This window comes from Acartia tonsa, chromosome 4 (assembly GCF_053477335.1).
Source record: "Acartia tonsa isolate MP-2025a chromosome 4, ASM5347733v1, whole genome shotgun sequence".
In the NCBI taxonomy this organism is placed as follows: domain Eukaryota; kingdom Metazoa; phylum Arthropoda; class Copepoda; order Calanoida; family Acartiidae; genus Acartia; species Acartia tonsa.
In genome coordinates this window covers 52,982,262-53,009,446 of record NC_137263.1, presented here as the reverse complement: position 1 = coordinate 53,009,446, position 27,185 = coordinate 52,982,262, and the positions used below count along the sequence as shown (strand labels likewise).

At 33.4% G+C, this 27,185-nt stretch overlaps 2 protein-coding genes across 4 annotated transcripts in view; both read right to left on the bottom strand.

Annotated features, from left to right (window-relative positions):
* Window positions 1–9,073, bottom strand: part of LOC145317758 (uncharacterized) — a 20,195-nt gene extending 11,122 nt beyond the window's left edge. For both annotated transcript variants that reach the window (XM_080159006.1, XM_080159007.1), the window contains exons 1-3: window positions 8,488–9,073; window positions 6,192–6,334; window positions 3,270–5,848 (exon numbers count right to left, since the gene is read on the bottom strand). In XM_080159006.1, coding sequence (XP_080015132.1) covers window positions 3,270–5,848; window positions 6,192–6,334; window positions 8,488–8,607 — 2,842 coding nt within the window. In that variant the 5' untranslated portion in view covers window positions 8,608–9,073. The remainder of the gene's footprint in view (window positions 1–3,269; window positions 5,849–6,191; window positions 6,335–8,487) is intronic.
* Window positions 9,074–9,539: 466 nt separating this feature from the next.
* Window positions 9,540–27,185, bottom strand: part of Mtr4 (exosome RNA helicase Mtr4) — a 29,621-nt gene continuing 11,975 nt past the window's right edge. For both annotated transcript variants that reach the window (XM_080159004.1, XM_080159005.1), the window contains exons 13-29: window positions 26,534–26,620; window positions 24,803–24,880; window positions 24,346–24,448; window positions 23,912–23,975; window positions 23,305–23,380; window positions 22,908–22,990; window positions 22,542–22,641; window positions 21,670–21,784; window positions 21,005–21,117; window positions 19,162–19,231; window positions 18,599–18,679; window positions 18,160–18,263; window positions 17,572–17,713; window positions 16,707–16,801; window positions 15,644–15,762; window positions 10,963–11,101; window positions 9,540–10,348 (exon numbers count right to left, since the gene is read on the bottom strand). In XM_080159004.1, coding sequence (XP_080015130.1) covers window positions 10,190–10,348; window positions 10,963–11,101; window positions 15,644–15,762; window positions 16,707–16,801; window positions 17,572–17,713; window positions 18,160–18,263; window positions 18,599–18,679; window positions 19,162–19,231; window positions 21,005–21,117; window positions 21,670–21,784; window positions 22,542–22,641; window positions 22,908–22,990; window positions 23,305–23,380; window positions 23,912–23,975; window positions 24,346–24,448; window positions 24,803–24,880; window positions 26,534–26,620 — 1,728 coding nt within the window. In that variant the 3' untranslated portion in view covers window positions 9,540–10,189. The remainder of the gene's footprint in view (window positions 10,349–10,962; window positions 11,102–15,643; window positions 15,763–16,706; window positions 16,802–17,571; window positions 17,714–18,159; window positions 18,264–18,598; window positions 18,680–19,161; window positions 19,232–21,004; window positions 21,118–21,669; window positions 21,785–22,541; window positions 22,642–22,907; window positions 22,991–23,304; window positions 23,381–23,911; window positions 23,976–24,345; window positions 24,449–24,802; window positions 24,881–26,533; window positions 26,621–27,185) is intronic.

Below are 27,185 nucleotides of genomic sequence, written 5' to 3'. Positions count from 1 at the left end.
ATATACGTGGATATTAAGATTTCGAATTAGGTCTTTGAGATCAGCTAATAGCGTCGGAAAGGGGACTATGTACGAACGAGAGCAAGTAATTCTAAGCACCTTCCAGCAGTGATACTAAATGTTTTTTGTTGTTGTGTGAATATACTAGGATTATGTTTAATATTGTTAGGTATATGATATATCGATTAAAAAAATTAAGTTTACCATGGTTTTCTATGAACAAAGCTTTAAATTTTGAGCATTTTTTTGACGAATTGTCATCTAATATATTGTATCGAGTTAAAAAATGAAATAAAATAAAACGCCAAAACGAAATCAAATGCTGTAAATTAGGAAAGTACACTTAAAACTGTTTACAATATTATAATGTACCATCTCTTTTTATAATTTAACATTTTCCATTAAAAGAGTTAACTTTTTGTCACAGCAGTTAAAACTCAACAAAACATTTGATATTTCGTCAAAATATGCCTAACATTTCAAAGTTATTTTCATATAAAACCATGGTGAAACTTAATTTATTAAATCGAAATAATGATTTTAAACATTACCCGAGTATATTTACCACTTGGGACAGGTAGTTGTCTGGATTATACATTTATTGGATAAGTAAACAAGAGCCAAATTAAAAATCACCCATAATCAAGTTTTAGGTACATGTATGCTTGGAGGTATACAAAATATAGATCTATTTCTTTCTAATTGCTTCCTATTTACTTACCCCTTCAGTTTTTAGAAGCAGGTATGAAAACGTTTATTTTGCAAAATTGGACCATAAAAACGTTACCAATTTAATGAGGTAAGCAAGTCTAGTCTCTTGTAAAAAAAAAACCTATGAAGACTAAAAAGTCGTTACCTTCCAGGGATAGGAAAAAATGACCCTCCCTAGTAAAAAAAAACTCCTAATATTATTCATATTAATGTACTTTTTTAAATATCATATGAATACTTTTTCATCAACATGTCTGATATCCAAAAAAACAACATTTTTCTTCATTTCTGCTTCTAAAAACCGATACAATAACATTAATACATTATTTTTATCTGTAAAAATTAGGGAAAAAAGGAATCTACTCGAAAATTTCATTGTCAAGATTTAAAGTATTCTCTATTTAAAAAAAAAAGAATTGTACAAATTTTCGAGTAAAAAGAAAAATAAATATTAATGTTTCATAAACTACAAAATAGTTACTGATATTCTTATGTATAACACCTTTCTTATTTTCTCTTAGATTAAACTTTGAAGCTTTATGAAACACAAATATATTAGAGACAATTCTTAAAATTCAGCCAATCGAGAATAGCTAAGTCTAACAAGGATTGTTTTGTCCACAAGTAACGCAGCAATATGTAAGTAATCTATTAGTGGGGTTTAAAACTAACAATTTTTAAATTTCAATTTAATTAAAACCAAATTATTATACAAAATTTTTAATTTAATGACGGATGGACGTACCTATTTATAGAGAAGCTGCGTTACTGAAAAGTATTTTTTAAATCTACAATAAATTGACTGTAAATTAAGAATTAAAAACACATAAAAAATGACAAGAACAAAACAACGTGCAAAGCAACGAAATAAACAAATAAAAAACAAGACTAGGATAGAGAATAAAAAGGATGAACAAATGGCTCAACATTTATTGAACAAAATTTTTTATGCGGGAGATTATTTAACATGCTTCTTAATACAATATACATACAGTTATACTTTACATTTTACAATGTTACATAATAATGAGTCATTTTAATAATCATGCAAATTTGGGGCTAGGGTTCGATCTTGGTTTATTCTGTTATTAGCTTAAATTTTAAATATGCTCATTTTTATAAAAGAATTGAATACAATATTGCTTTCAAAGAAATTTGCATTTAGGATTTAAAGAAAATTAGCAACCCTTATCACAAAGGTCTTGAAAGGTCCTATTTAAGATATAAATATTTGAAAAGGAAAGAAGAAGAATCAATAAAACTCCTCTTTAAATATTTTATTTCCTAAAATAAAAAAAATCCAATTACAACATATAAACAATACATTTACTAAATACAACTAAACAAGGATGACAGCATTCATGAGAGAGGTGGCACAGCAAAGGCAATTACTTTTACAATTATAATTTAATATTTAGAAAGAATGAAGTTTTAAAGACAGACGAACGGACAAACAAAACGAATACACCAAGTAGCTACGCTACAACTGAACACAAAAAGGACGGAATTTATACAAATAAAAATTTCTTTGGAAGACTTGAAATTAATAAATTTCTGCAATTTTTAATTTTCAAAAAGGTTGTAAATTTTAATTAAAATGCTACTGGACATACTATAAAGGCCTTTTTTTATTCTTAATTAGAAGTTCTTTGGCCAAATTGCACAAAAAATTAGATAACTTGTACAATATATTTAATCAATAAAAAACTGGTTTTAAGACTTGTATTTTTACAATAAATTTTAACTTCAATAATTTCTTGTTTTAACAATACACATGAGACTCAATAAGCCCAATTCTTTAACAAATATAAAAGGGTAAAATTATTGTTTAAGTATTGAGCTTTATATAAACCCTGTTATTAAAACTTATTAAAGGAGTATTCGACTTAATTTTTAAGACATACAACAAAAGAGGTATGATAGAAAATCTATTTTTCACTAACTTTTCTATTTTAACTGAGCATTGTTGAAGAAAAACTGTAAAACAAGACTCTCAGAGGTTTAATAGATTTTCTTTAATTGAAATATCATCCCTTCTGTATACAACATTAAGCTGAGATCAAGAAACATTTTTTTTAATAATTGGAAAAGGGAGTTTTACATTTTTATATCTACGACATCTACAATCAAGCCGGGGTAGGACAATGGGTGATAAATTAATCTTCCCCAAATGAAAATGGGTAAAATCTGCATCTGACAGATTAAAAACAATAGGCATAGATTAATTTATCTTCTGTTGTCCTATCCCTTCCATAAATCAAGGTATGGGGTCTAGAGCTATCAAAATACCCTAATCACATCATAATGTAAAAGAAAGGTGAGTATATTATGATGTAAATAAGTGTCTTTCATGACTCTAAACCCTTCTAGATAACACAAAACAACAGTAAAGTCTAATATTGACTAAAGAAGGACTATCTTAAGGACTAATACATGGAACTGGAAGATTTTAAAAATTTTCTAGGCATTAGCCCCGATTCTTTCCTTACTTATCTTAGTGTAACCATTAAGCTTTGTACCGCCGATACCGCCGTTTTTACGGCGGTTGTAAAGCTTACCTTCTGCTTTAGATTCATATGCGGGCTTTTTAGAGGGTGACAGACCAAGGGAGTCATAGGATGACTTGTCCAGACCGCGCAGCGCAGATTTTGTCGACCGCCGAACTTTCTCCAAATCTTCCAGAGAATATCCGCCAGTCTTTTCCATGTGGCCGAGCATTGCCTTGCGGGAGTAGAACACGCTGCCCTCGGGCGACAGGAAGATAAAAAATCGCTGGCCCTCCTGGTTTGGCCGCGGACGGGACCGTATCTTCCATCCTGTCGGCATACTCGGGTGGTTCTCGATCCAGTCGTCCTTGTCGGCATGCTTGCTGACATGACCGCCGCTGCTACGATCATAGCTGCCTCTATGACCGCCGTAGTTGTTGTGGCTGTAGCTATTGCGCGGCTTGGCCGGACTGTCAGCACTGCAATTTTCACTGTGTGATTTGAGCTCGCTTTCCCAGCGGAAACCGCGGTTGCAAAACTGACACGTAATGGCCAGCTCGCCAGTATGGCCTTTCTCGTGCAGGATGCGGTAGGCCGCCTTCTTGAACGTCTTGCCGCACCAGCCGCAGTACAACCGCGTCTCCTCGCCATGATATTCCGCATGTTCTTCATTGCTATGACCCGCTTCGTGGAACTTGCGGATATGCGGCGCATTAAAGACAATGCCGCAGTATTTACAATCCAACCGATGCGGATCGTCAAACTGAAGAACAACTGGCGATTGAGATCTACTTTCTTGAACAGCCGCGTCCACAGAAATTGTGCTATTATTGACCGAAGGCACATATGTGGTAGTGCTCTCGTTTGCTGTTACCATAAGACCGTCATACTCATCGTGAATGTCTGCGGTCGAATAGGTTAGGTTGGCTTGCGGCATGGGGGGTAGGTTAGCCGCGTCTATGGTAAGAATTTCATTTCTAATGTAACCATTTTCCTCAGTAACATAAAATGTTTCATAATTGGCCGATGTTGTTATTTGGTTGGGTTTAGCCTCAATTTTTGCTTCGCTTTCCGCAAATGCTTCATTGGAGTTAGGTATTGTAGAGTTAATTTCTTTGGTATTAGCATCTTGTTGGAGATTTGTGTCAGCTTCATATAGGTTCACTGACTCCATGGTTTCACTTTTATAAGCTTTGCTGATTAAATCAACATTGCCGTTTACATAGTTATCATTATTTGTATTATTGGAAGTATCAATATCCATTGTTGGGTTATCATCAACATTGTTAGAGATACCATTGGTGTTTTCAATCTTTTCTTCAGATTCATTGTTGAGAAGCTCAGGATTTACTTTCTTGACTTCGGGCTTTAGGGCATCATCTGTGCCATTTTCAATGGCAACTTTGTCATTAGACGTTGTTGTGTCATTTTCAGTATGGCTTTGGGTTGGAATATTATTTAGAGAGGTTTCCTTATCTGCCTCGGGTGACTCTTTGTCAGTATCATTGTCATGTTTGACTTTCTCTAGGATAGTTTCTTCAGCACTGGCTTCATCAGGACTATGTTTTGGAAGGGATAAATCAAGGACGTCATCAAGACTACAATCTTCCAAACTGGTTTTGGTCCTACGTTGTTCAGGGCTTTCAAGAAGGGTATAAATCTTACCCTCTTCGCATGGATCATCGAATGGAGAGAGTTGAGGGTGATTTTGGCTGTTAAGCAAGGCTGGTTGAGAGAACTGCGGCGTTGGAAGGGGCGGTGGCGGCGGCAGGAAGCCATTAACAATGGTAGGGTCTTCGTGGGCTGGCGGAGGCGACTGCCAGTTGTCCGCTCCGCCGGGTGGTTGGTGCTCTTGGCTGGTGTATTGACTAGTGTGGTTGTTGTTATACAGGCTGTAAATACTTTGGTTAGTGTTAGTTATAGCAGTGCTATTTGTAATACTTCTGGTAGAGTTATTATTATTTCTATATTCTGTACTGTGACCTTGCTGCGCTATTGGAAACATTCTAAAGTCATTCTGCTGTTGGCTTACTGGCGGCCAGCCGCCAAATTCCTCGTCAGTTCGGTCAATTTCCTGAGAATAGTGACTGGGCCTTCGGCCGTATGGTCGACTACTTGGCAACTTGACCATACACTGACTTGCCGTGCTGCCGGGTTTGTAAGACATATTAACACCAGCTGTCACGTTGTTATTGTTGTATCTATAAACCGCCGCGCCGGAAGAATCGCCGCTGCTCCAAGCTTGTGCAGCCTCTGTTTGTTCTGCCTCAAAATCGGCCGCCTCGACATCTTCATGATCCAACAGTTGATCGTCGGTTAAGAATGTTTTGCCGCAGTAGAGACAGGGTCGGGTGCGGTAGTCGCTTATTGGTGGCGGCGTTTCTGGTGGTCTCATAAAGTCCACCGGCTTTTTAGGAACCGTTCCCCGCCTGGGTGATTGTGACGGTCTGCTGTATGGAGTTTTTCTTGGGGCTGTAGAATTGGGGGGTGGTAGATGGTTTTGTTGAGAATCGAAACCGTTTTGAGGGCTGTTGAAAGGAAAGTTTCTAGTTAACGGTGATTGATTCATGGATTTTGGTAGTGAAGGGTGATTTGAAAAGTTTGGGGAGGAGTTATGGAGGGGCACACCAACTGGTCCATTGCGAACTCGACTAAAATAATAAATTTGTTTTTATCATAAACAACAACAACGCTTAAACTCGATTAAACGCACCAAAAATTCTCCAAGGAAATATAAAGTTCATTAGTCTTAATCTCTGTTTGTTTACCAATCTACTAGCTTCATAAAATTCATCTAATTCGTATAGCCATGCAACCTAATATGAATTACGGAAGAAGGCATTTAATTTAAACATAGGGACTTGAGTAAATAACTTATTTTCCAAATTTCGTCTCCGTATTTAAAAGGAAGAATCAAACGAAAAAGAACATAAAAAACACGTCAGCCCTTACATAACTTAAAAAGAAAAAATTAAAATTAAATAAAATCCTAACCTGCCCTTCCCTCTAAAATGAGATTCCATGTGGTTCCTGAGGTCACTCTGGTATCTGAACCTCTTGGAGCAGATGTCACACTCGATGATCAGGTTCCCCTTGGACCGGCCGTGCTTAGCCTTGTAGTCGACTATCACTTTCGCCTTAAAAAAATAATAGTAATAATCTTTCAAGTACGGATTTTTCTAAGGAGGGTGGAGGTAATTAACATTTCCTCAAATATTTTAAAACCATCCCGGACTAACGAGGAACTTCAATGTAAAAGAGTAAGGGATCTACAGCTACAGACAGGCACACACGGAGATAGATATGATGTTACTTTAATGTAAGGATGATCATAAAGATGCAACTAAGGGGGGGGGGGGGGTAAGTTCTGACACTTTTGCGTAAACAGGGTGCATAGGCTTTGTCTTAGGAGTGAGAGGATAGGTTATTTGGGGGGAAAGTTTACTTTTGGGATGTATTTTTCTTAAATTAAAAAAATTTTAATATAAAAGGCCTCCAGGTTGTCTCTGGACAGGTAAAACTGAAAAAAAATATGCATCTTTTTTAATGTTGTTAACATATTTCAAGATAACAGATGCATATTTTGTTTTATAAGTTGAACTGTAACTATTAAAAAAAATTTTTTTTTTCATTTTTATCTGTCCAGATACAACCTGGAGGCCTGCAGCACCTGCACCTGGAGGCCAAATCCAATTTTTTTAAATTTAAGAAAAATGCATCCCAATAGTAAACTTTCCCCCAAAATAACCTATCCTCTCACTCCTACGACAAAGCCGATGCACCCTGTTAACGCAAAAGTGTCAGAACTTACCCCCCCCCCCCCCCTCCCCTTGAATACATGTGCTTAGGATTTTAATTTTACTCAAACAAAATTATTTCTTTCAGCCAATTAATAAAAATAAATAGAATTTATCGAATAAACCCAATTTTTGAAAAAGTATACTATTTGCAAACAATAGCATTCCCTCATATATACCAAAAAGATCGTATCAGGATTATTATCAGGAGTAAATATCATAATATACTAATTTTACGTCAAAAAATGTATAAAATATGAATATTTGTATATATCTTAAATCATATAAAAAAAGCCACATTTACATGAAAGTTTTTAAACAGGTATAATAAAACAAATATTATACAAGTTATAAAAAAATGAATCTTTACTTTAATTACGTACGTACTTTGTACTTTATGGTGTTAAAATAAATGATCTCTGAAGATTAACTCTAAGTACAGTATGACCCTCGAAAAAGTATTTTCTAGCATCTGCAGCCCATATTTATCAACGAATTATTAAAAAATGTATATGTTCTTGTTCTCTATAGATTTCCACATAAGTAGATATAAAAATATTTTTTTTTACCTCCAATAACACCAGAGATTTTTAGAGCTAAAGTTTTGAAAAAGTAACTGAGCAAAAAGTAACTTTTAACATGAAACGACTTTTTTAGCAAAATTAAGGTAAAAATCCTTTTATTTTTGTTACTAGCAAAAACTTTATACAAAAATGAAATAAAAAATTTAGGTTTTAAGTTAAAAGCATTTTTTTACACATATTTTTTGAGTCTTTTTAGTTTAATGATATTTTGAAAAACTTACGTATTAGGCAAAATTGTTTTAGATTTAAAAACTAAATAGGTCATTATGAATTTAGCAGGAAAATTGTTTTTGTTTCATAATCCTAACTTTAATAACAAAAAAGTTATAAAGAAAATAAAATTACAACAAAATGATTTTTTAGTCTAAAAAGCTTAATTAACTCTGTTAAATGATTGAGATGTCAGAAAAGAGGGCGGAGCAACTGTCATAATTAATTAATCCTTTTCATAAATAAGGGTAAATAAAAAACCTGAAATTTGCAAAAAATCAATTCATTTAGTAGTACTTTTTGCCATTAAAAATTTATATTTTTTGATGGAATAAAAAAGAAATAATTAGTTAACAAACTTGTTTTTCTTTGTATATCATTATTCAGTTACCAGAAGAACATAATTTATAACCATCCAAAAATTATGAGAAACAAAAAAAATTCTTTTTCTCAGTCACTTTTGCAAAACTTTAGCTCTAAAAATCTCCGGTGTTATTGGAGGTAAAAAAAATATTTTTATATCTACTTATGTGGAAATCTATAGATAACAAGAACATATACATTTTTTAATAATTCGTTGATAAATATGGGCTGCAGATGCTAAAAAATACTTTTTCGAGGGTCATACTGTATATTTTTCCAAATAAAAAATAGTAAGGAAGACAAATAAGATTCCAAATAATCCAAAAAATGTCTCACCTTATCGCTATTAGGATGATCTGTGAGAATATGATCATCGAGATTATTCTTCCTCAAATATCTTTTGGGACAATAAGAGCACTGGTACGGCCGCTCCGGACCCGCGCTATCCGCTTCCATAATGACCGCCGTCCCGCCAATCAGCCCGCCGAATCAATCAACAGCCGCCGGCGGCGGAACGTCACTCGTTGTCTTTTCAATCTCAATATATAGCACGAAATAATAATAAAAAGATATATTAATTATCTTTCTATCTATTTTTCAACGAAATTTGGGTAAAATTAAATTTTCATTCATTTTTTTATGGGAACAATGAACCAGATTTTTTGTTTGTGATGGTTCCCCCGGTCCGGTTTCTTTCAGTCCATCTTTGTAGGTTAGGATTTTGTTGTATATATACATTAGATATATTCATATATATTTGAGACAACAACAACAAATAAATAGTGAATAATTTTTCTCTATACTAATTTTTCATTTACTAAATATGAATTAAGAACATTAAATATTATCAAATTTTTGTATAATTTCGTTAGAATTAGACTTAATTTTAATTTTATATATGAACAATCAAAGATATTTGTTTTTAAGGGCAAAATAGACTAAATTATCACATTTTTCCTTGGGAAAATTTATTCAAAAAATAATTTGTCCGTCCAGAAACAAAAAACAGCTGATACTAACCGGAGAGCCAACATAGAGACTTGCGCATTTTTTTCTTCATTTATCACAAAATATTTCATTAATAGAGAAGTTGAAACCCGTAAAATGAAACCTAAAACGATTCTTTTTCATTTAATTTGTCTTATTCCATTAAATTATAGGTGGCTAGGCTCACAAGACCAAAGATATATGGAAAACACAACCTAAGAAATTCTAGATAAAACCCCAAGACTCTAATCCCTATCCCGAGACCTTTCTCACCCCTCGAAGCCAAACTAAAATATTGACCCAAACTAAAATTTTGGACAATATTCATATTAGGTCGACACCAACTTTACAATTAAATCGACGACAAATGAACTATAAAGCAAACATTTAAAACTACAAAATAAACAAAAATTTGTCAGTTTATTGAACTAACATGCAAAAAAATATATATTAAATAATATTACATTAATTCATATTTTAACAATTTTACCCATAAAACAGCATTTTTAAAATCTTTAAAAAGGATTAAATGCTTTTTTAGTTAGTAATTTTTTTAATAATACATTAAAAAATACCCTAAAAATGTCAAAGAAAAATCGTTTGCTGTAAAAATCAATAAAATATCAATCTTAACAATATTCCCCAATTAGTTGAAACGATGAACACTAAGTAGCACTGACAATAAATACAAATTTCCCCAAGTGCCAGTAATTGATCATCAAATTATCGAAAAATATACATTACAACATTAATCTTAAATTTTTGAAAGTACTATTAAACTAACATTAATTACAAGATTATGATAAATTTTTTATCTTCTGAATTAAGATAACAAATTAACCCTTTTGTAGCTTAAATTGTTGGTTGAAAAGATTGGACACCCCTGCTAATTTGTAAAAAAAATAATCCAAGATTTTAAGAATACTTTAATTTTTAAAGAAAATGATACTTTAATTACCAGAATATATTATAGTTCAACGTCCCCTTCCTCTCTGATTTCATTCACTTTAACTTGTTTTCTATTGCGAAAAAAAAGAGCATAACTAACAAATCACAGGTACAGACTGGCAGCGAAGACAATGTCCCTCTTGAGGAGCTTGATGGCCTCTGAGAACTTTGCCTCTAGCTCTGTGTTGCCAATATTCTTGCTGGCCTGCACCATCTGGCGCATCAGCTCCTCCAACATTCGCATGGACCGGATAATGCTTCCCTAAAAATATTGGAAATAAGTTTAATTCAACACGAGTAAAACTGCCGAGTAAAAGATGAATTCAGTTGCGTGCACATGGTGGTTTTAAATCTTCATGTGATAAAAAAAATATAAGTGCATATATTCCGATTTTCCATTTTTATAGAGGGTGTGACACTCCAAAGCCCCCCCCCCCCCCCCAATAAAAATATTTACTTCTAATATATAAGAACTTGTAGTAGAATGAACCAAAAACATGTTAGTTTTAAATTAATTCAGTCAATTAAATAATACGCGACGTGTAAAGATAACGATTTTCTTTTAATTCAATTCTAATGTATTGGCTTTCTAATTCAGATTATTTTTTCACACCATCACTATAATTAAACAAGGTTGAAAACATCCATAAATGATGGAATAAATAAAACATTGACATACAAGCGTATTATATTATTTTCACAGCATTGAAATTCAAGAATTACTGACCAAGTAAGTCATATACTTTATTCGCATTAATAAGGGCTATCTTCTATCATCTATCTTAAATGATAGCTGAGAAAATCATGTTTCCATTAATTCATTATAGACGGACGTTTGGAATTTAAGGTAGTAGTTTTGTTAGTAAAATAACAAACCTCAAACATATCAGTCATTGTCATGAGATGTTTGAATGATGCTCCCTTACACCACTCGTGCACTAGGTCCATCATGAAGGGTTTGAACTTCTCCACGTATTCGTCCTCATCCAGTTCTATCTTCGCTTCTACAGACACTCTAAAACATTTTGCTTGTTATATACTAATCCTATCCTCTATAATACAAAGTAGAATGATGTACAGTCTATCCGTCTGTCCGTCCGTCTGAAGCTTAAGATCTCGGTATCCACTGAACCAATCGAATTCTACTCTTCAGGGTATATACATATCGGTCCTGTGGTGCACAATGCAGCAAAGTTGGACATTTTAAATTTTCGAACTTTTAAATCTTTAGCTTTAAACATAATATTTGTATAATATGAGTATATTGATGAAGCTAGGAGTTGAAATTTCATTTAAATTATTAAAATTGACTGAGTACCAGCCCTTCCAAGTAGGCCACCTAAACCAAAAATATCATAAAATTAACGAAATTAAAGTTTTTTACGTCACATCACACAAGCATTTTTTTCCCATGCAAGTTTATCTCCTATTGCTTTTTATGTTGAAAATCATTTATGGCAATACATATATTAAATAAAAAAAATTTTAAAAATATTTATTTCTTTTATATAAGTTGTATTACAGACATTGAAAAAAAAATAATTACTATTTTTCCTTCGTCTTTACTTAGATATTTTCATATTGATTGCGTAATATCTCAAAAAAAGCCGCGAGGGCACACTTCACACGTACATTTCTAACTTAATTTGATTATAGTAATGACAAAAAAAAGTATCCCAATGATGCCCTGAAGGCTTCTTACGAGAAATATTCGATCTTTTATAGGTCCTACTACTTGTAAAAGTATTAACTATTTGACTTTTGCATAGCAGTTGACAACTTGTTAAAATTATATTTAGAAAAACAATACAATTATCGGAAAGTTACTTATATTAAATCATTTTTAAAAATAAACCTATACAATATTTTAAACATTGTCTGTCTTTCTACTAAAAATTAAGATCTCGGTAACTGTTAAATTAAATATTTTCTATTTTTAAGGGAATGAACATACTGTTCATACCATGATTTTAAACAAGTTTTGTGGAGGGCGAGGGAGATAATGATTTATACAAGAAAAAAAGAAAATCTAGGGCCCAATTAAATATGTATTAAATATTATTTTAATTCAAAACAAAATGTGTCAAGGTTCTTTTGTGTACCATACTTTTTTACAATTCAAGTCTAATAAAGAGAAGTCTGCTGAGGATGAACTAGTTGAATCATTTTTTATATAAATTTACGTTCATTACCTATTCTAGTTCAATATTTATCGTATATTTTTGCAAAATACTTTTAAAGAATAAAAAAAAAAGTCCAAGATTTTTTGCTAATTTAATCTATAATACAAAGTAGAACGATGTCTGTCTGTTTGTTTGTCTGTGTGTCTGTTTGTCTGTTTCTTTGTAGCGAAGGTCTCGCTAACCGCTGAACCGATCGGGTTCTCCTTTACAAGGTAGCTTCTCATAGATCCCGGGAAGGTTTATAACTATTTTCTTGGGGGGTGGGACACCCCCATCCCCCCAAAAAATTAAAGATACCCCTCCAAAAAAAATTTTTTTTTCCTTTTTAAAACTAAAATTAAAATAGTGGGGTCGACTACCCCCCAAAGAAAATTTTTTTTTAGGTTTATTTTTTACCTAAATCTAAATTACGAAAAATTGGTTTGATCAAACCTCTTGGGGCAAAGCCCCTAGAGGTGAAGCCGCTTGTTATATATACAAAGTAGAACGATGACTGTCTGTTTGTTTGTTTGTAGCGAAGGATCTCGCTAACTGCTGAACCGATCGGGTTCTCCTTTTCAGGGTAGCTTCTCATAGGTCCCGGGAAGGTTTATAAATATTTTCTTGGGGAGTGAGACAACCCAAATCCCCCAAAATATAAAATACCCCCCCAACAAAAAAAAATCCCCCCTCCCCAAAGAATTTTTTTTTAATTTATCTTTTAAATCTAAAATACGAAAAAATTGGTCTGATCAAACCTCTTTGGGCAAAGCCCCTAGAGGCTAGGGGCGAACCCGCTAGTATTTATATAAGGTATCTAATCTAATATTAAGATGCGTACGCATATTGAAACTTGGTATGATCTTAAAAGAACCTTGACACATTGTTATATTAGAAAATATATTGGATATTATCTACCTAACAATTATGTAGTTAGGTAGCACAGCATTAACAATAACCTAACAGCCTAATTGCTAATACGTCATTTTCATGTTAAAATTTCAAAATCCCTTAACAAACAAAGACAATCTCGTAGTAAATTACCAACTTTTGTACATGCAAAACAAACTTTAAGCGAACTATTAACCTATAGTTTTCAATGAAGTCATAATCAATATCTGTTTGAAGAAAAAAATATTGGAGAAAAATTTCTAATATTTTGAGGTTAAGTTTTGACGTTAAAAAAAGTACTTAAGGGATATTAATAACCAAAAAAGAAAGACTGTATTCTGTTCTCACTTCAATGTCGATTCTAAATTGATATTAAGTTGCAATATACATTAAGAATTGGTCGATTTATAAAGGTTTTAGTAAACTTGGTTAAAATGTCCAAAAAAACGTACATTTGCTGCATTGTGTGGTGGTTTTAAGCTATTTTCTTAGGGGGTGGGACACCCCAACCCCCCCAAAAATAAAAAAATCCCCCCTTCGATTTTTTTTTTCTTGCGGAGAAGTTAGTTCACATAAAACTACAGAGATGGGGTTTTTAAAAAATTCCGCGTTTTATCGACAATTTTTTAGACATTGATTGATTGAACGAAGACGATGGAATTTCAACACAGAGTATACAACTTAAGAATTAAAAATTTTAAAATTATTATTTAAGCCATTTGTATAATGTCTAATACAGCTCTTAAAAGATGCATTAATAAATATGCAACGAAAATGGATTTAAGTTGTATTAGACATTGTTTTTGACATTGATTGATTGAACGAAGAGGATGGGATTTCAACACAGAGTATACAACTTAAGAATTAAAAATTTTAAAATTATTATTTAAGCTATTTGTATAATGTCTGCATATTTATTAATGCATCTTTTTAGAGCTTTATTAGATATTATACAAATAGCTATAATAATAACTTTAAAATTTTGATTTCTTAAGTTGTATACTCTGTTAAAATCGTACGGGGCATTGATCTTCAAGATGAAATAAGGTTTTTAACAGAGTAGGGTAAAGCGGGGCGATCTCGGTTTTGAGGTGAAGTCGGTATTTTTTTGACCACCTTCATTAAATGACATTTTTCTCCATGTTCTAATCGACTGACAGAAAAAAACATAAAATCAAATTTGTTCCTTATTAAATTGCCTACAAAAAAGTATAAAATGTGAGATGAATTTTTAGGGTACTTATTGGGTCTCAAAGTCGGACGACAAAAATTTTTTTTTACGATTTTTTGGCTTCGGTCGGAAAAACGGTAAGTTGGACAAAAACTGGTAAGAGCTAGAGCTTAGGCGTCTTCAGGGGACTTATTAAGAATCTAATGGGCTATCTATTTCTGTTTAAAACTTTAAAAAAGCTTGTATGGTTTTTTCTTAAATCGACTAAAAGTGAAGCGGGGCGAACTCGTTTTTTTCACTTTTTATACTAACTTTTTCAATTTTGTATAAAAAAGTGAAATTTTCGAGAAAAAAAGTCAAATTTCGCGTACTTCGGAAAAATTATTTTTTTTGGTAGAAAAAATTGACCTATCTTAATAAAAATTTTTGTGCATACTCTTTATTACATTTAGCAACTTTTACCTTTTGGGCATGCTGTAATAAAATCAATACGTCATCGATTTTTCGAAGCTTGAAAATGCCCTACCGACTTCGCCTCAAGGCGGGGCGAAGTCTGTGCCGTTTTAGAGATCAATTTTGACAAACTTCCCAAAGTCCTAGGTTTACGTCCTTTTAGTATCTGATCGACTTTTCCGAGATCTTTCTACTGGTCTTGGTCCCATTTAAAAAAAATAATTTTTACGATTTGCAGGTTCAAAAACCGAAAAAAACACAGAGTTCGCCCCGCTTTACCCTATACAACTTAAGAATTCAAAATTTTAAAATTATTATTTTAGCCATTTGTACAATGTCTAATACAGCTCTAAAAAGATGCATTACTAAATATGCAACGAAAATGGATTTAAGTTGTATTAGACATTATACAAATGGCTAAAATAATGATTTTAACATTTTGAATTCTTAAGTTGTATACTCTGTGTTAAATCCTATCGTCTTCGTTCAATCAATCAATGTCTAAAACATTGTCGAAAAAACGCGGTATTTTTTAAAACCCCATCTCTGCATTTTTTTACTAGAGGCTAGGGGCGAAGACGCTAGTATATTATAAAGTAGTAAGTTTTTTTACTTGTCCGGTAAGAATTCGATAACCAATAAAATGTTCAAATTTTTTTATGCCTTTTCAATACAGATCCTCTAAGGACACATTTCATAGACAATGACACATCGATCATCAGACAAAGTTTATAAACGACGAGCTTAAATTTACCTAGGTGAATAAAGGTCCTAGGTGTATCTTACTTAATTATAAACGTGACTTGCATTATATTACAGACCACTCGACCAACAATTACACATGACTTATGAAAAAGCGTAGCTACCAAAAATATCTTACTTTGCTATTTTCCTGGCCATATCTTGCATGGTTCTTAGCGGTCCGGATAGGGAATCCGTTAGTTTAGGCATTTCATTGCTCTTCTCTGTGCATACAAAACAACTCAACACCGCTGCCACCTAAAAATATCACAACATAATAGTTTATTTATATAAGGGTCGGCTACAAAAGTCATAAAAATTAACAATCCAAATCCGCAATTTTAAGTGCAGATAGCGGATTCGCATTCTGGGTCTAAAAATTATCCACAAATTCGGATTCGGTTTGCCAACCATTATATTATTTAAATTGAATTAAAAATTTTCTTTATTAAACGTCTTCTATAGAAGCAGTAGTGTTCAACGCATTTTAGCTTTATAAGTTTAGGCAAGATGAAATTTAATTATTCTCGATAAAAAGATCGCAAATATTTAAAGTAAGAAACACCTTTTTTGTGCTTGTATGCATAAAATTCCACAAAAATGTCACAGTATCAAATCATTTCGTTACAAATTACCCTTCCTTTTTGCTGCACTGTTATCATCAGTTGTTATACGTTAGTTATCATGCGTTACCCTCTTATATTAATATGCTTTTGTGCTTTTCTGTAAATATGAAGTAGTATCCAGAGTTGGCATAAAAAAAACCCACGTGGTTTAAATCAAGTGGGTTAAACCAAAAAAACAAAGCTTACAAAAACAAAAAAACCAAGGTGGGATGGTTTAAATGTTTTTTTTAAAAATATTTATACAAAGGCCTATCTTTCCGATTATATCTTTTCATAACGTAAATAATACAGTAAATAACTGTCAGTCAGGGTTGTCAAATCGGGCGGGCGCTTTTGGGCTGCCCTTTTTCGGGTCCTTTTTTGAGCAACCCCCGTTTCGGGGGTGAGAAAAAGGGGGAGGGGGTGAAAAAAGAGGGGGGGGGCAGGCCCATAATTTGGATATTATAAAAAAAACCTGGTTTTTATCAAAAAAAAACATAAAAACCTGGTTTAAACCAAAAAAAAAAAAACTGGTTTGTTCTTTTTTAAAAATACCTGTTTTTTTCCATCTCTGGTAGTATCTAATACAATTTTTACCTGTGGCGGATTCAAAGGGTTAAATACACCGTTAAACATCATTTCTGTTAATAATAATTCATCAGCTGAACTCAGCTCGCAAGCTATCCGTCCCTACAGAAATAACATATTGATACAAATCTAATCTATGGAGAAGAATTGCTCTCTAACTCCATTTAGTTCGGGGAGGCAGGAGATATTGGTTAGTAAATTATCTGGTCCTCAATGTTTTATTATCACAATCTCTAACTCATTAGCGTAAAAACTGTGGGCACTTAAATTGAATCCAGATTCGTTTTCAATCTACAGAATAATACCAGGTATAAATGTTAATTGAAATTTAATACATCAAAATCAAGTTAATCTGAATATTTTACTAGCTTTCAATCTCAACTTTAAGGATATTTATATATACTTATTATATTTTTCATTAAACTGTCTGGATCTACTGCAGTTCACGGTAAAATATTGCTAGTAAAGAATATTTCCAAAAATCTAAAAATTTTAAAGGCTGCTAGCTGCCAAACGGCTGAACGTACAGATCATGTCCGCACACTATTACAAAGGCCTACAAATAATCTGGAATAGCCATAAATCAATAATGCATAATTATCTCGCAGTGCAGAGAAATGCGCGAAAAAGACCTATTTCACGCGTTTTTTCTTCAGTGAAGCTTTCCCTATGCATCATTGGATCTTGGCTATTTCAGATTATTTGTAGGCCTTCTTATGCCGCTTAAAATGGTGTGCTGGTATGATCTGTACGTTCAGCCGTTTGGCAGCTAGCAGCCTTTAAAATTCATAGATTTTGGGAAATATTCGTTACCAGCAATATTTTACCGTGAATTGCAGTAGATCCAACTGTCTTAATATCAATATATTTTCCTTGATTTCAATGACGTCACTGGCATTGCAGTAGCCCAGCCTGCGTAGCACTCTCTTCATACACTTGAGTTGGTCCATCTGCAGCAGCGACTTGGACTTGCGCAGCTGGTGCTTGGCAGCTGCAAGGTCAGACATCACTGCAGCCTTAATCATAAGAAATTCGTATGCGTTTGACTTTGTTAGTTGGTCGGTCCTGCACTAAACATATGATTTGACAGTAATGTTCTCGTGTATTCAAATTCAATAAAATCAATTATAATGTCCAAATTAGTTTTAAAATATTTCTTTTTTTCTCCCGAAGAATTTCATTGTTATTCTAATAAATAAAATCGAAATGTTTCGGTATTATAAGACGTTATCATTCCTTTCTTTATTGTACTGTACATCTCATTGTTTGTTAGAAAATTTGTAGTTCTTATGGCTTCTTTTTAATCTACAGATTGCTTCGCCCTTAGCCTTTGGCTTCAAGTCATTATAATCCCTGAAAAAAAAAAACAGACCCTGACCGGTTCAGCGGTTACCGAGAGAGTAAGCTTAAGAGACAGACAGACACCATTATGCTTCGTATAATACAAATGTACACCCCCTACCTTAGCACGATAAGCCTCCATTAATTTGGGTAGGTCAGGTGAATCATGTAGACTGTGCTTTTTCAGTCGCTTCTCAAAGGTGCGGATTTTCTTCACTACATCCTGTAGGGAATAAGATATTTTTGTGTTGTTTAGTAAGATCTAAGGAACGTCATTATATTGATTCGTATTAATGGATGTAGAATATACGTGGATATTATGACCTGAAAAATTGTAGTCAATTTAGGCTGCTAACATGTTAATCTTTCATTGGTCATTTCGTTCATCAAATTGGAGGAGAGGATCATTATTTTAGCCAGCTAAAAGTTTCCCTTTATTAGAGTACATGATAATCTGGAGTAAGATCAAAGTAATAATCAATCCGTTTTTATTTAATATCTTTCATAAAATTATAATTTATAGGCACGAGTCTAACTTATATTAAAATATATCTTTTCCTTAAATTCTGGTGTATTAATCTTCATATCTTTCTCTGGGTCTATGAGGGGAAGCTTGTTATCGCATCGCTTTAAAACCTCCTGAAGTAATGCTCAATTTTAGCGCCATTATCATAAGGTAAAAAATTTTGGGCTTGAATTTGTCTGGTGTGACAAATCAAATTAACTTCTGAATAAATTAATTGGACCTGGTACAGTTAAAAATGTTTCTTGAGTAGAATTAAAATAAACTTAGCTGCTAAACGGCTGAACGAACATGTTACTTCTATACAACATTATAAGCGGCATGAGAAGGCCGCTAAATAATCTTGAATAGCCAAGATCCAAAAATGCACGGGGAGAGGTTGAATGAAAAAATACGCGTAAATAAAGACGTATTATGCATAAATTAGAAAAAGGATGATTTAAAGGGAAAGAAAATTTTGTGAAATTATAGTGACGAGAGAGTAAAGGAAAGGGAATCCACTTCACTTTTAAACACTAAGTTACATAATACAGACAGATACATACACTTAAAAAGTAGCTTCGCTGCATAAATAATTTATATCTGCAATTAAGCATTCCTTGATTGCGCTGTGGACCGCCATTCGTTTGTCAAGATGTCGCAAGTCGTCGGGAATAAAGATTCGGGCACTATTGGTAGATTAAGCAAAATTTAATTTTGTAAATGTAATATATTTATTATCCTAGACAATAATCTGTTAAATCTAAATAGGAATTTTTACCATGTAAAGGTTTTTGTATGTTAAGTCGCATAGTCGAAAAATTTTTGGACGATTTAATTTCCCCAGAAAAGATTTATCCTAAGAAATTACACTATTTAAAACTGGCTTACTATAAAGATGAAATTGTACCAAAATATGTAAACTATCTAATCAATAATGTGGTCAGATTGGTCAATAGGAAATTGTTTTTTACTTATTCCACGTAGTTGATGAAAAAAACAATGAACAAGGATGACAACATCCATAAAAGCGAAGCTCTGAAACTGTAGACAAACGGACATAAATACTTGTGTAATGTCAGAACGGAATAATCATAATATAAATATATAAGAGTCGAAGCAAAATTCTAAGTAAATTTGTTAAAAAACTACTTGATACAGGATAATGTTTATGGACATACACTCATTTTTATGACTTGATTATAGAGTTGCTTTGCTTATAATATAATACTTTGTTGTCCCAGGAATCAGTAAACCAAAAATCAGATCAATCGGATAATTAGATCACATACAAATTTGTTGTTAAAAAATTAAAAAAATCAACATGTTTAAAATGGACGTACGGACATTCTGGTAGTGATTATAGAGTTGCTATGCTTTCTAAATCGTACCTAACATTACAGGAACCACTATACAAAGATTGAAATCGATAGGACAATTCTAACATGCCTAAATTAACGAAAAAAGCTATCCGTTACAGACGTACGGACGGACCGACCCTAATTATAGAAAAGCTTCGCTTTTAAAATCAAGCTTTACTTAAGGCTGTATATATAAAAGTTACCGATACAAAAAAAAGGAAGAACCAATACTTTCTTTATATCATGTTTACCAGGGAGTAAGGGAGGGGACAATGGGCAATTAATTCAATTTAAGAGTTTTCACTGAAAAGCAATGAAAACCAGATTTATCCAAAACATTGACCAAAATTGAAAAGGGATCATGGTAATATAATTGAGAACAAAATTAGTTTTAAGAAAAAAATCATTTACTTGAAAATTAAATTACCAGTACATCACAATGTAGTAAACATTCTGTAATTAATCACTAGAAAAATCAACCTTAGAACTTCGTCAACCCTTCTCATATAGTTTTAACTGCAACTTAAATCCAAGGGGTTCTTAGATCGTTTAATACAAAATATCACAGTAGAGTTTCTATACATGAAATGACATTTTCTTGGGAAAAATATTTGTTAAAACCAGTCATCTAAGGACAAATTTCTCTGTCAAAACTAACTCAGATAGTTAACGGGGCATTGATGCGCTAGTACCCAATGTCAGTCAGAAACTGCTGAATTCTTGCACATTCCCTTTAAGCCAGTACCCAAAGTCTAAGACTCTTAAAAATTGAATATTCGATTTATTGTCCCCTCCCTTACTCCCTGAATGTTTACTCTATTCTAAACTAATCAGGGATCTAAAGGGATAAGACAATGGCCGATAAATTGATGTACATCCCAAATGATGATGAAAAAAATTACCACTTTCGTAGAATATAATTAGTGGTTAATTGAAACGTTTAGACACTTGAGCCAACCAATCAAAATTCAATAAATTACCCAAAGCCAACTAATAAGAAAACGTTATTATAAAACTTTGAGGACTAGTGTAATAATCAGCCCAATGTCAACTCCCTCCCTGAAAATAATGATAGGCTATCATCATTTTGCTTTATATTTCCTTGAAATTTGCTGGATCAGAGGGAACAGAATGGATACAACAGTCATTTCTCCCTTCACTTTGGGGTCTGTCACAGCCTTTAGTTCTGAGGCTACCTGGCTGCCAGCGGATTCCTGGTTTAATTAAAACATGTTTGAAAGACAAATAAGACAATTCCCTTATAATCTCAGTATGTCTGTGTGTACTGAAGGATCTCGCTAACCTCTGAACCGACATGTTTCTCATTTACAGGGTAGCTATTCATAGGTCCTGGGAAGGTTTATGACTATTTTGGGGGAGTGTACCACCGCTAATACGCAGCAGCTAGTATTATAAAAAGTAAGGTTTTTTTGTCTAGCTTAAGATTTCAATAACTAGTGAACCAATGGAAGTCATATTCTATGAGAAGCTTAACAAAGGTCCCGGCATGGTTTTTGGCTTTTATTAATGTTTTTTTAGGCATAACCGACAGACTGACGGACGGACAAAGTAAATTATACACTTGGTCCTCATTGATACAGGAAATTTCAGTCGTCTATCTTCAATAGAAGCCGAGAAAATCGCATATCTCGTTAGAGTTACGGACGGACTAACATACTAACTGACGGACAGACAAAATGAATTGTAGAGCATTTTCGCTACTTAAAAATTAGAACATAAATAAATTAAAACATGATTTAATTTTCCTTGGTGACATGTAGCAAAACTTTCACTGTCATTTGTTCCTCAGTTGTGACTGTGGATTTTATTTTCTCTAGATTTACAACTGCCCCCCAACCAAAATCCTGGTCCAGATTTTTTACCTGAAATCAAAGATTATGTCTCTCTAAATATAAAAGAGAATTTAGATTTTTTGTTTTTTTTCACCAAAAATTTACAAAATGAAAAACCCCAACCTAAAATTAAGTATTTGTTAAGGCGTATCAACTTTATAACTACACCCTGTAGTATGTTTGTATTAGGATTGGGCCGGATATCCGGTCTGGCCGGTTATCCGGCCGGATATCCGGTCATTTTCAATATCCGGCCGGATACCGGATATTAAAACTATCCGTTTACATGATATCCGGGTGATTTTTGACGACGAATATCCGGTTATCCAGCCGGATATCCGGTAAATTGCCGGATATCGAACGTTGGTCAAATATCCGACCGGAACCGGATATCCGGCATTAGAAATCAGCCGGATATCCGGTATCCGGCCAAAAAAGTATCCGGCCCAACCCTAGTTTGTATATCTAAAGAGTTACATGGAGAGGACAATGGACGATGGATAAATTTCCCCAAACAAAATTACCTATTTATTTGAGAAGTTATGAAATTGAACCTTGGTCAAACTGTTACTCAGGGATATTGAAGATAAGACAATGTAGGATAAATCGATGCACATCCCCAATGATGATAATCAAAATCAAAACTACATCTTCTGTACATTAAAATTCAATTAAAGTACCCAAAATTTTTGAGTTGATGAAAGAGATAATCGGGGCTACTACCATTTTAATTTACAGTCCAAAGAAACCCCTCCCTCTCTCACTAAATCTGAAAAATATAACTTACCCTTATTAATCTGCCAGCATTCATAAATCTAACAATATATTTGGGATTTGTTAAAAATCCGTGAAATTCTTCACCCAATTTGACCAGCTGATCTCGTAGCCTAAATATATAACAAGGATGACAACATTCATTAGTAGCGAAGCACAGAAGATAATGGATAGGAATACGTACATGGAGATTTAAAGATTTTTGACGAATTGTTATAATCAAGAATAGAAATATAATGGCGACAATAAAGATGAAACATTTCTCATGTATTTTTATATTAAAATTTTTAGCATGACTGGCAGACAGGCGGAAAAAGTAAACTACACACTGGATGCTCATTGAGAAAAAAGCTACTACTTATAATATAAAAAATCTGACCTGACATAATTTGAAACTTCCTCCTCCATTTCCACCTTCATACCATTCACTTTCTCTTGGATTTCTTGTACTTTATTGTAGATCTAATAATAGAAATGTATATAGAATATATTTGGATATTATAAAAAGGGGAAAAATTATCGTTGCTAATATGGACATCACTTATTGGTCAGTTCGTTCATCCAGTAGGAGGGGAGGGAATTGGGTAAAGGGATCAAATAGAAAGATCGTTATATAGCAATTAAAGGGAAGTGGGTAAGAAGGGGAGAAATTTTCACTTAGAACTGTTTGTTAGAATCACATTCCCTTTTCCCTGATCATTATTGGTGACGACTAGCAAATTATCCTCCATTGTCTTTTCCCTAAAGATCCCTGGGGGGAGTTTTAAACTTTTTACCTGAGGAATATTTGAATAATTCTGGAACTGATGGAAAGACCTCTCCATCATGTATTCAGGATTCACCTCCTCAACTCTGGAGATACATACATTAATTTGTTCTATTGTTGTGTAGCGTCGCTACTTTTCTTAATTTTGTAACCATATCATTCGTAAAACATATAGTACTTATATAAAAGTAACTATATGTGTAGCTAAGTATCTCGCTAACCGCCAAACCGATATGTTTCTCCTTTAGTATAGCTTTAGGTCCTGGGAAGGTTTGTAACTTTTTTGGGATGAGCACCACCATCCTCCCTAGAGAAATCACCTCTAGAAAGAAATGACATCACCACCCAGCCCCCACATAAAAAATGAAATAAAATTGAAGGGTCTACCTACTCCTTCCGCCCCCCCCCCCCCTCCTCCTCCTTCACTTAAATGCACCTAGAGATCTCTATTAAGACAAAATAGGACTAAAAAGTAAAAATATAAAATTATTTAGCTTATATTCATTAGTCTACACTGACTTGTCTATATGATTTTTATCATGTTTTGGCAACAACAGAAGTCACTGTCAATAAATCTCATAATATGTCTTAATCAAAGTATAAAATGAAATGTATGCCTGAGGAGATTCAGAACCATGTTGTATGTGAGATGGAAAGCTGAGTTGATTGGATCGGGTTGACCTTCACAAATAAAAAGTCTTTGTTGAAGATATACCTAATTGATACATTTCTTTTAAAAAAACTTGAATTGTTGTAAGAAAACTATTTGCTTTCTCTCAAAGTGCTTATCGAGCACTTAACCCTAACTCTTTATTTTTTAATCAAATTGAAAACAGGGAAGGTGAAGTAATTTCAATAGCTCTAATCCTACTGGGCCTATTCTTAAGGTGACCAAACCATGCAGGAATACCCAGTACCCAATATAACCTAACCTAAACGAAAACGAAATCTATCCCCCTACCCCACTTTTGTTCATTTATTTCAAAATATGGGGCGGGAAATTATTACTCGACTAGTCACTTCTCTGCGAGAAACCGCCAAAAAAACTCGCCTTTTAATAGTTCTCTGCCCTGTGCTGGCATAATTTTCTCATCCACCATCAGGATAACAATTCCCTTGTCGTCCAAACCTCGCCGGCCAGCTCGTCCAGACATCTACACAAGTAGTTTTGCCGTTAAATTGGTCGATTTAGTATATCGACTGAAATGGATATGTACAAAAAGGCGAAAGCAAAGTACAATGATATTTAGTATGCAAGATAAAAAAAAACTTATTGAAGATCAGGGATGTTAAGGGATAAGACAATTAACGATAAATTGTGGAAACCCCTAATGATGATTAACAAAATCAATCATTCTTGAGAACAAAATTATAAACTGAAGAATTTGAACACTGCTTTAACAAAAGTAACTTAAGTTTTTAAGCCAATGAATGAGAGACTTTGGATACGGCTATAATTAGCAGTCAATTGTCCCATCCCTTCCTGAGACAGATTTTTACAGCCTAACCTGAATATATTCACCAGGAGAAACCAATCTGAAATCTTTGCCATCAAATTTCTGTGTTCCACAAAACAAAACAGTTCTGGTGGATAATATTAAGCATTGATATACACTGAAATGGTCTGTCTATATTTTATTTTCTGTTATGTAAGAATTCTCTTTTTTCTATTTGCTTATAATACCTCTCCTGGGATGGTTTATAACAATTTTAGTGAACGATTTTTGTATTATGCACATACACCCCATCTATTGTAGATAACCAACCCGTTGATCCTTTGCTGGGAAGCCATAAACGAGCATACTAGTATCTAAGGGAATAAGACAATGGCCGATAAATTGATGTACATTCCCAATGATGATACGCAAAATTACTCCTTCAGTAGATTAAAACTAGTGGTTAAAAATAGTTTGAACACTCAACTTTATGAATCAAAAAATCTAAATTCACTAAAGTCCCCAAAGTAGTTCAGCCAAGGAATAAAAAAACGTTATTTTAAATCTTTGGGGACAAGTATAATAAACAGCCGATTAGCCCCTCTCTCTCTCTCTCTGGCAGTAGATATATTTGTTAATGTCATTGGTTTAAAATCTATTTTGCCAGAGATTCGAACCCATCCCCCTATCAAACAACGTGTGATTAAAATTTTAAAAATAAGGTTCACAATCACCATGGTTTTATATGAAAAAAATTGAAATGTTAGGCCTATTGTAGCTAAATATCATCATATGTTTTGTTGTGTTCAAACTGCTGTGACACAATATGTAATAGTAAACTTCTCAATGAAAAATGTTAATTTAGAAAAAGGCAGAGTTTCGGATCCGGATCCTTGGACTCAAAAAAATGCGGAAAAAATGGAAAAATCTACCTAAATTTATATAAAATTTCAGACATTCTCTTGATGAGAGCTAATCTTTAAGGTTTAGGTTCAGACTTAAAAATTAAAAGTATTTTTGACTTCGAATTAAAGAATAAATATTTTTGAAAAATTTGGTGATTTTATTTTTATTGTCAAGGATCCGGAACCGGATCCGGTAGGATCCGGATCCGTATCCGCACTGACCAAATTTGGAGGATCCGGATCCGCAAAAAATCAATGCGGATCCGAAACACTGGAAAAGGGGATGGTAACTTGTAATATTGTAAACAGTTTTATTAGTGATTATGTTTTGGTGTGATATTTTATTTAAACCTTTGAACTCAACAAAACATTTGATGATATTTCATCAAAAAATGCTTAACATTTCAAAGTTTTATTCATAGAAAACTATGGTGAAACACATTTTTTAGTTGGTATAACCAGGGTTTCGGATCCGGATCCGCATATTTTCGAGTCCAAGGATCCGGATCTGGATCCGCAAAAAAATGCGGATCCGGATCCTTGGACTCAAAAAAATGCAGAAAAAAGGGAAAAATCTACCTAAATAGAGCCAATCTTTAAGGTTTAGGGTCAGACTAGAAAATTAAAAGTATTTTTGACTTCGAATTAAAGAATAAATATTTTTGAAAGGTTTGGTGATTTTATTTTTATTGTCAAGGATCCGGAACCGGATCCGGTAGGATCCGGATCCGCACTGACCAAATTTTGAGGATCCGGATCCGCAAAAAATCAATGCGGATCCGAAACCCTGGGTATAACTATATCAAACATAACCCTAGTATATTCTCAAAAAAATATTTAGAATTACTGGAGGAAGGTGCATCCCATTTAAATAAAAAAAATCAATGCTTAAATTCCTTGCAGGCATGTTTAGGCCCATAGCAAAAGTTTCTGTAGCAAACAAAGCCTTGATCAAACCTTCACCAAAAAGAATCTCAATAGTTTCCTAAATATATATAAATTAGTCTTACAAAGTCTAGTAACAGCTTTTTGTAAATAATATTTGATAGGTACATATAAAAATAGCCAAAAACAGCTAAATAAATTTTTTTAATATAATAGTTTCTCTTATATTATAGCTAGAGGCTGCGCCCCTGTTAATAAGGGCCTTTCTATTAGAAGAAAAGGGTTTGAAAAATAGTCAAAACCTTTCCTAGACCTGCGTAAAGATTCTCTAAAATAAAGAATCAACTGGTCCAGTAAGGGGGGGGGAGGCCCGAGGGGGGGGGGAGGGGGGTAAATGCAACTATCTCGTAATCAATGTATAAATGGCACAAAGAATTCGAATTTCGATCTGAAATTTTGCATGAGTAACCCTCGGTAGATCTATTTTCCCTAAATCGAACAAAAAATTGAAAAAGTAACGGCTAACGGCTCAGCCGTTTAGCCGTTTTTTGGCTTTTTTAGGGCAAATCTATCAGAAATTACGTAAAAATCAATTTTTTGAAACAAATTTTGCTTCAGATCATGTGAAATGATACAAAAAAAAACATTTTTTAGATTTCTAGTGC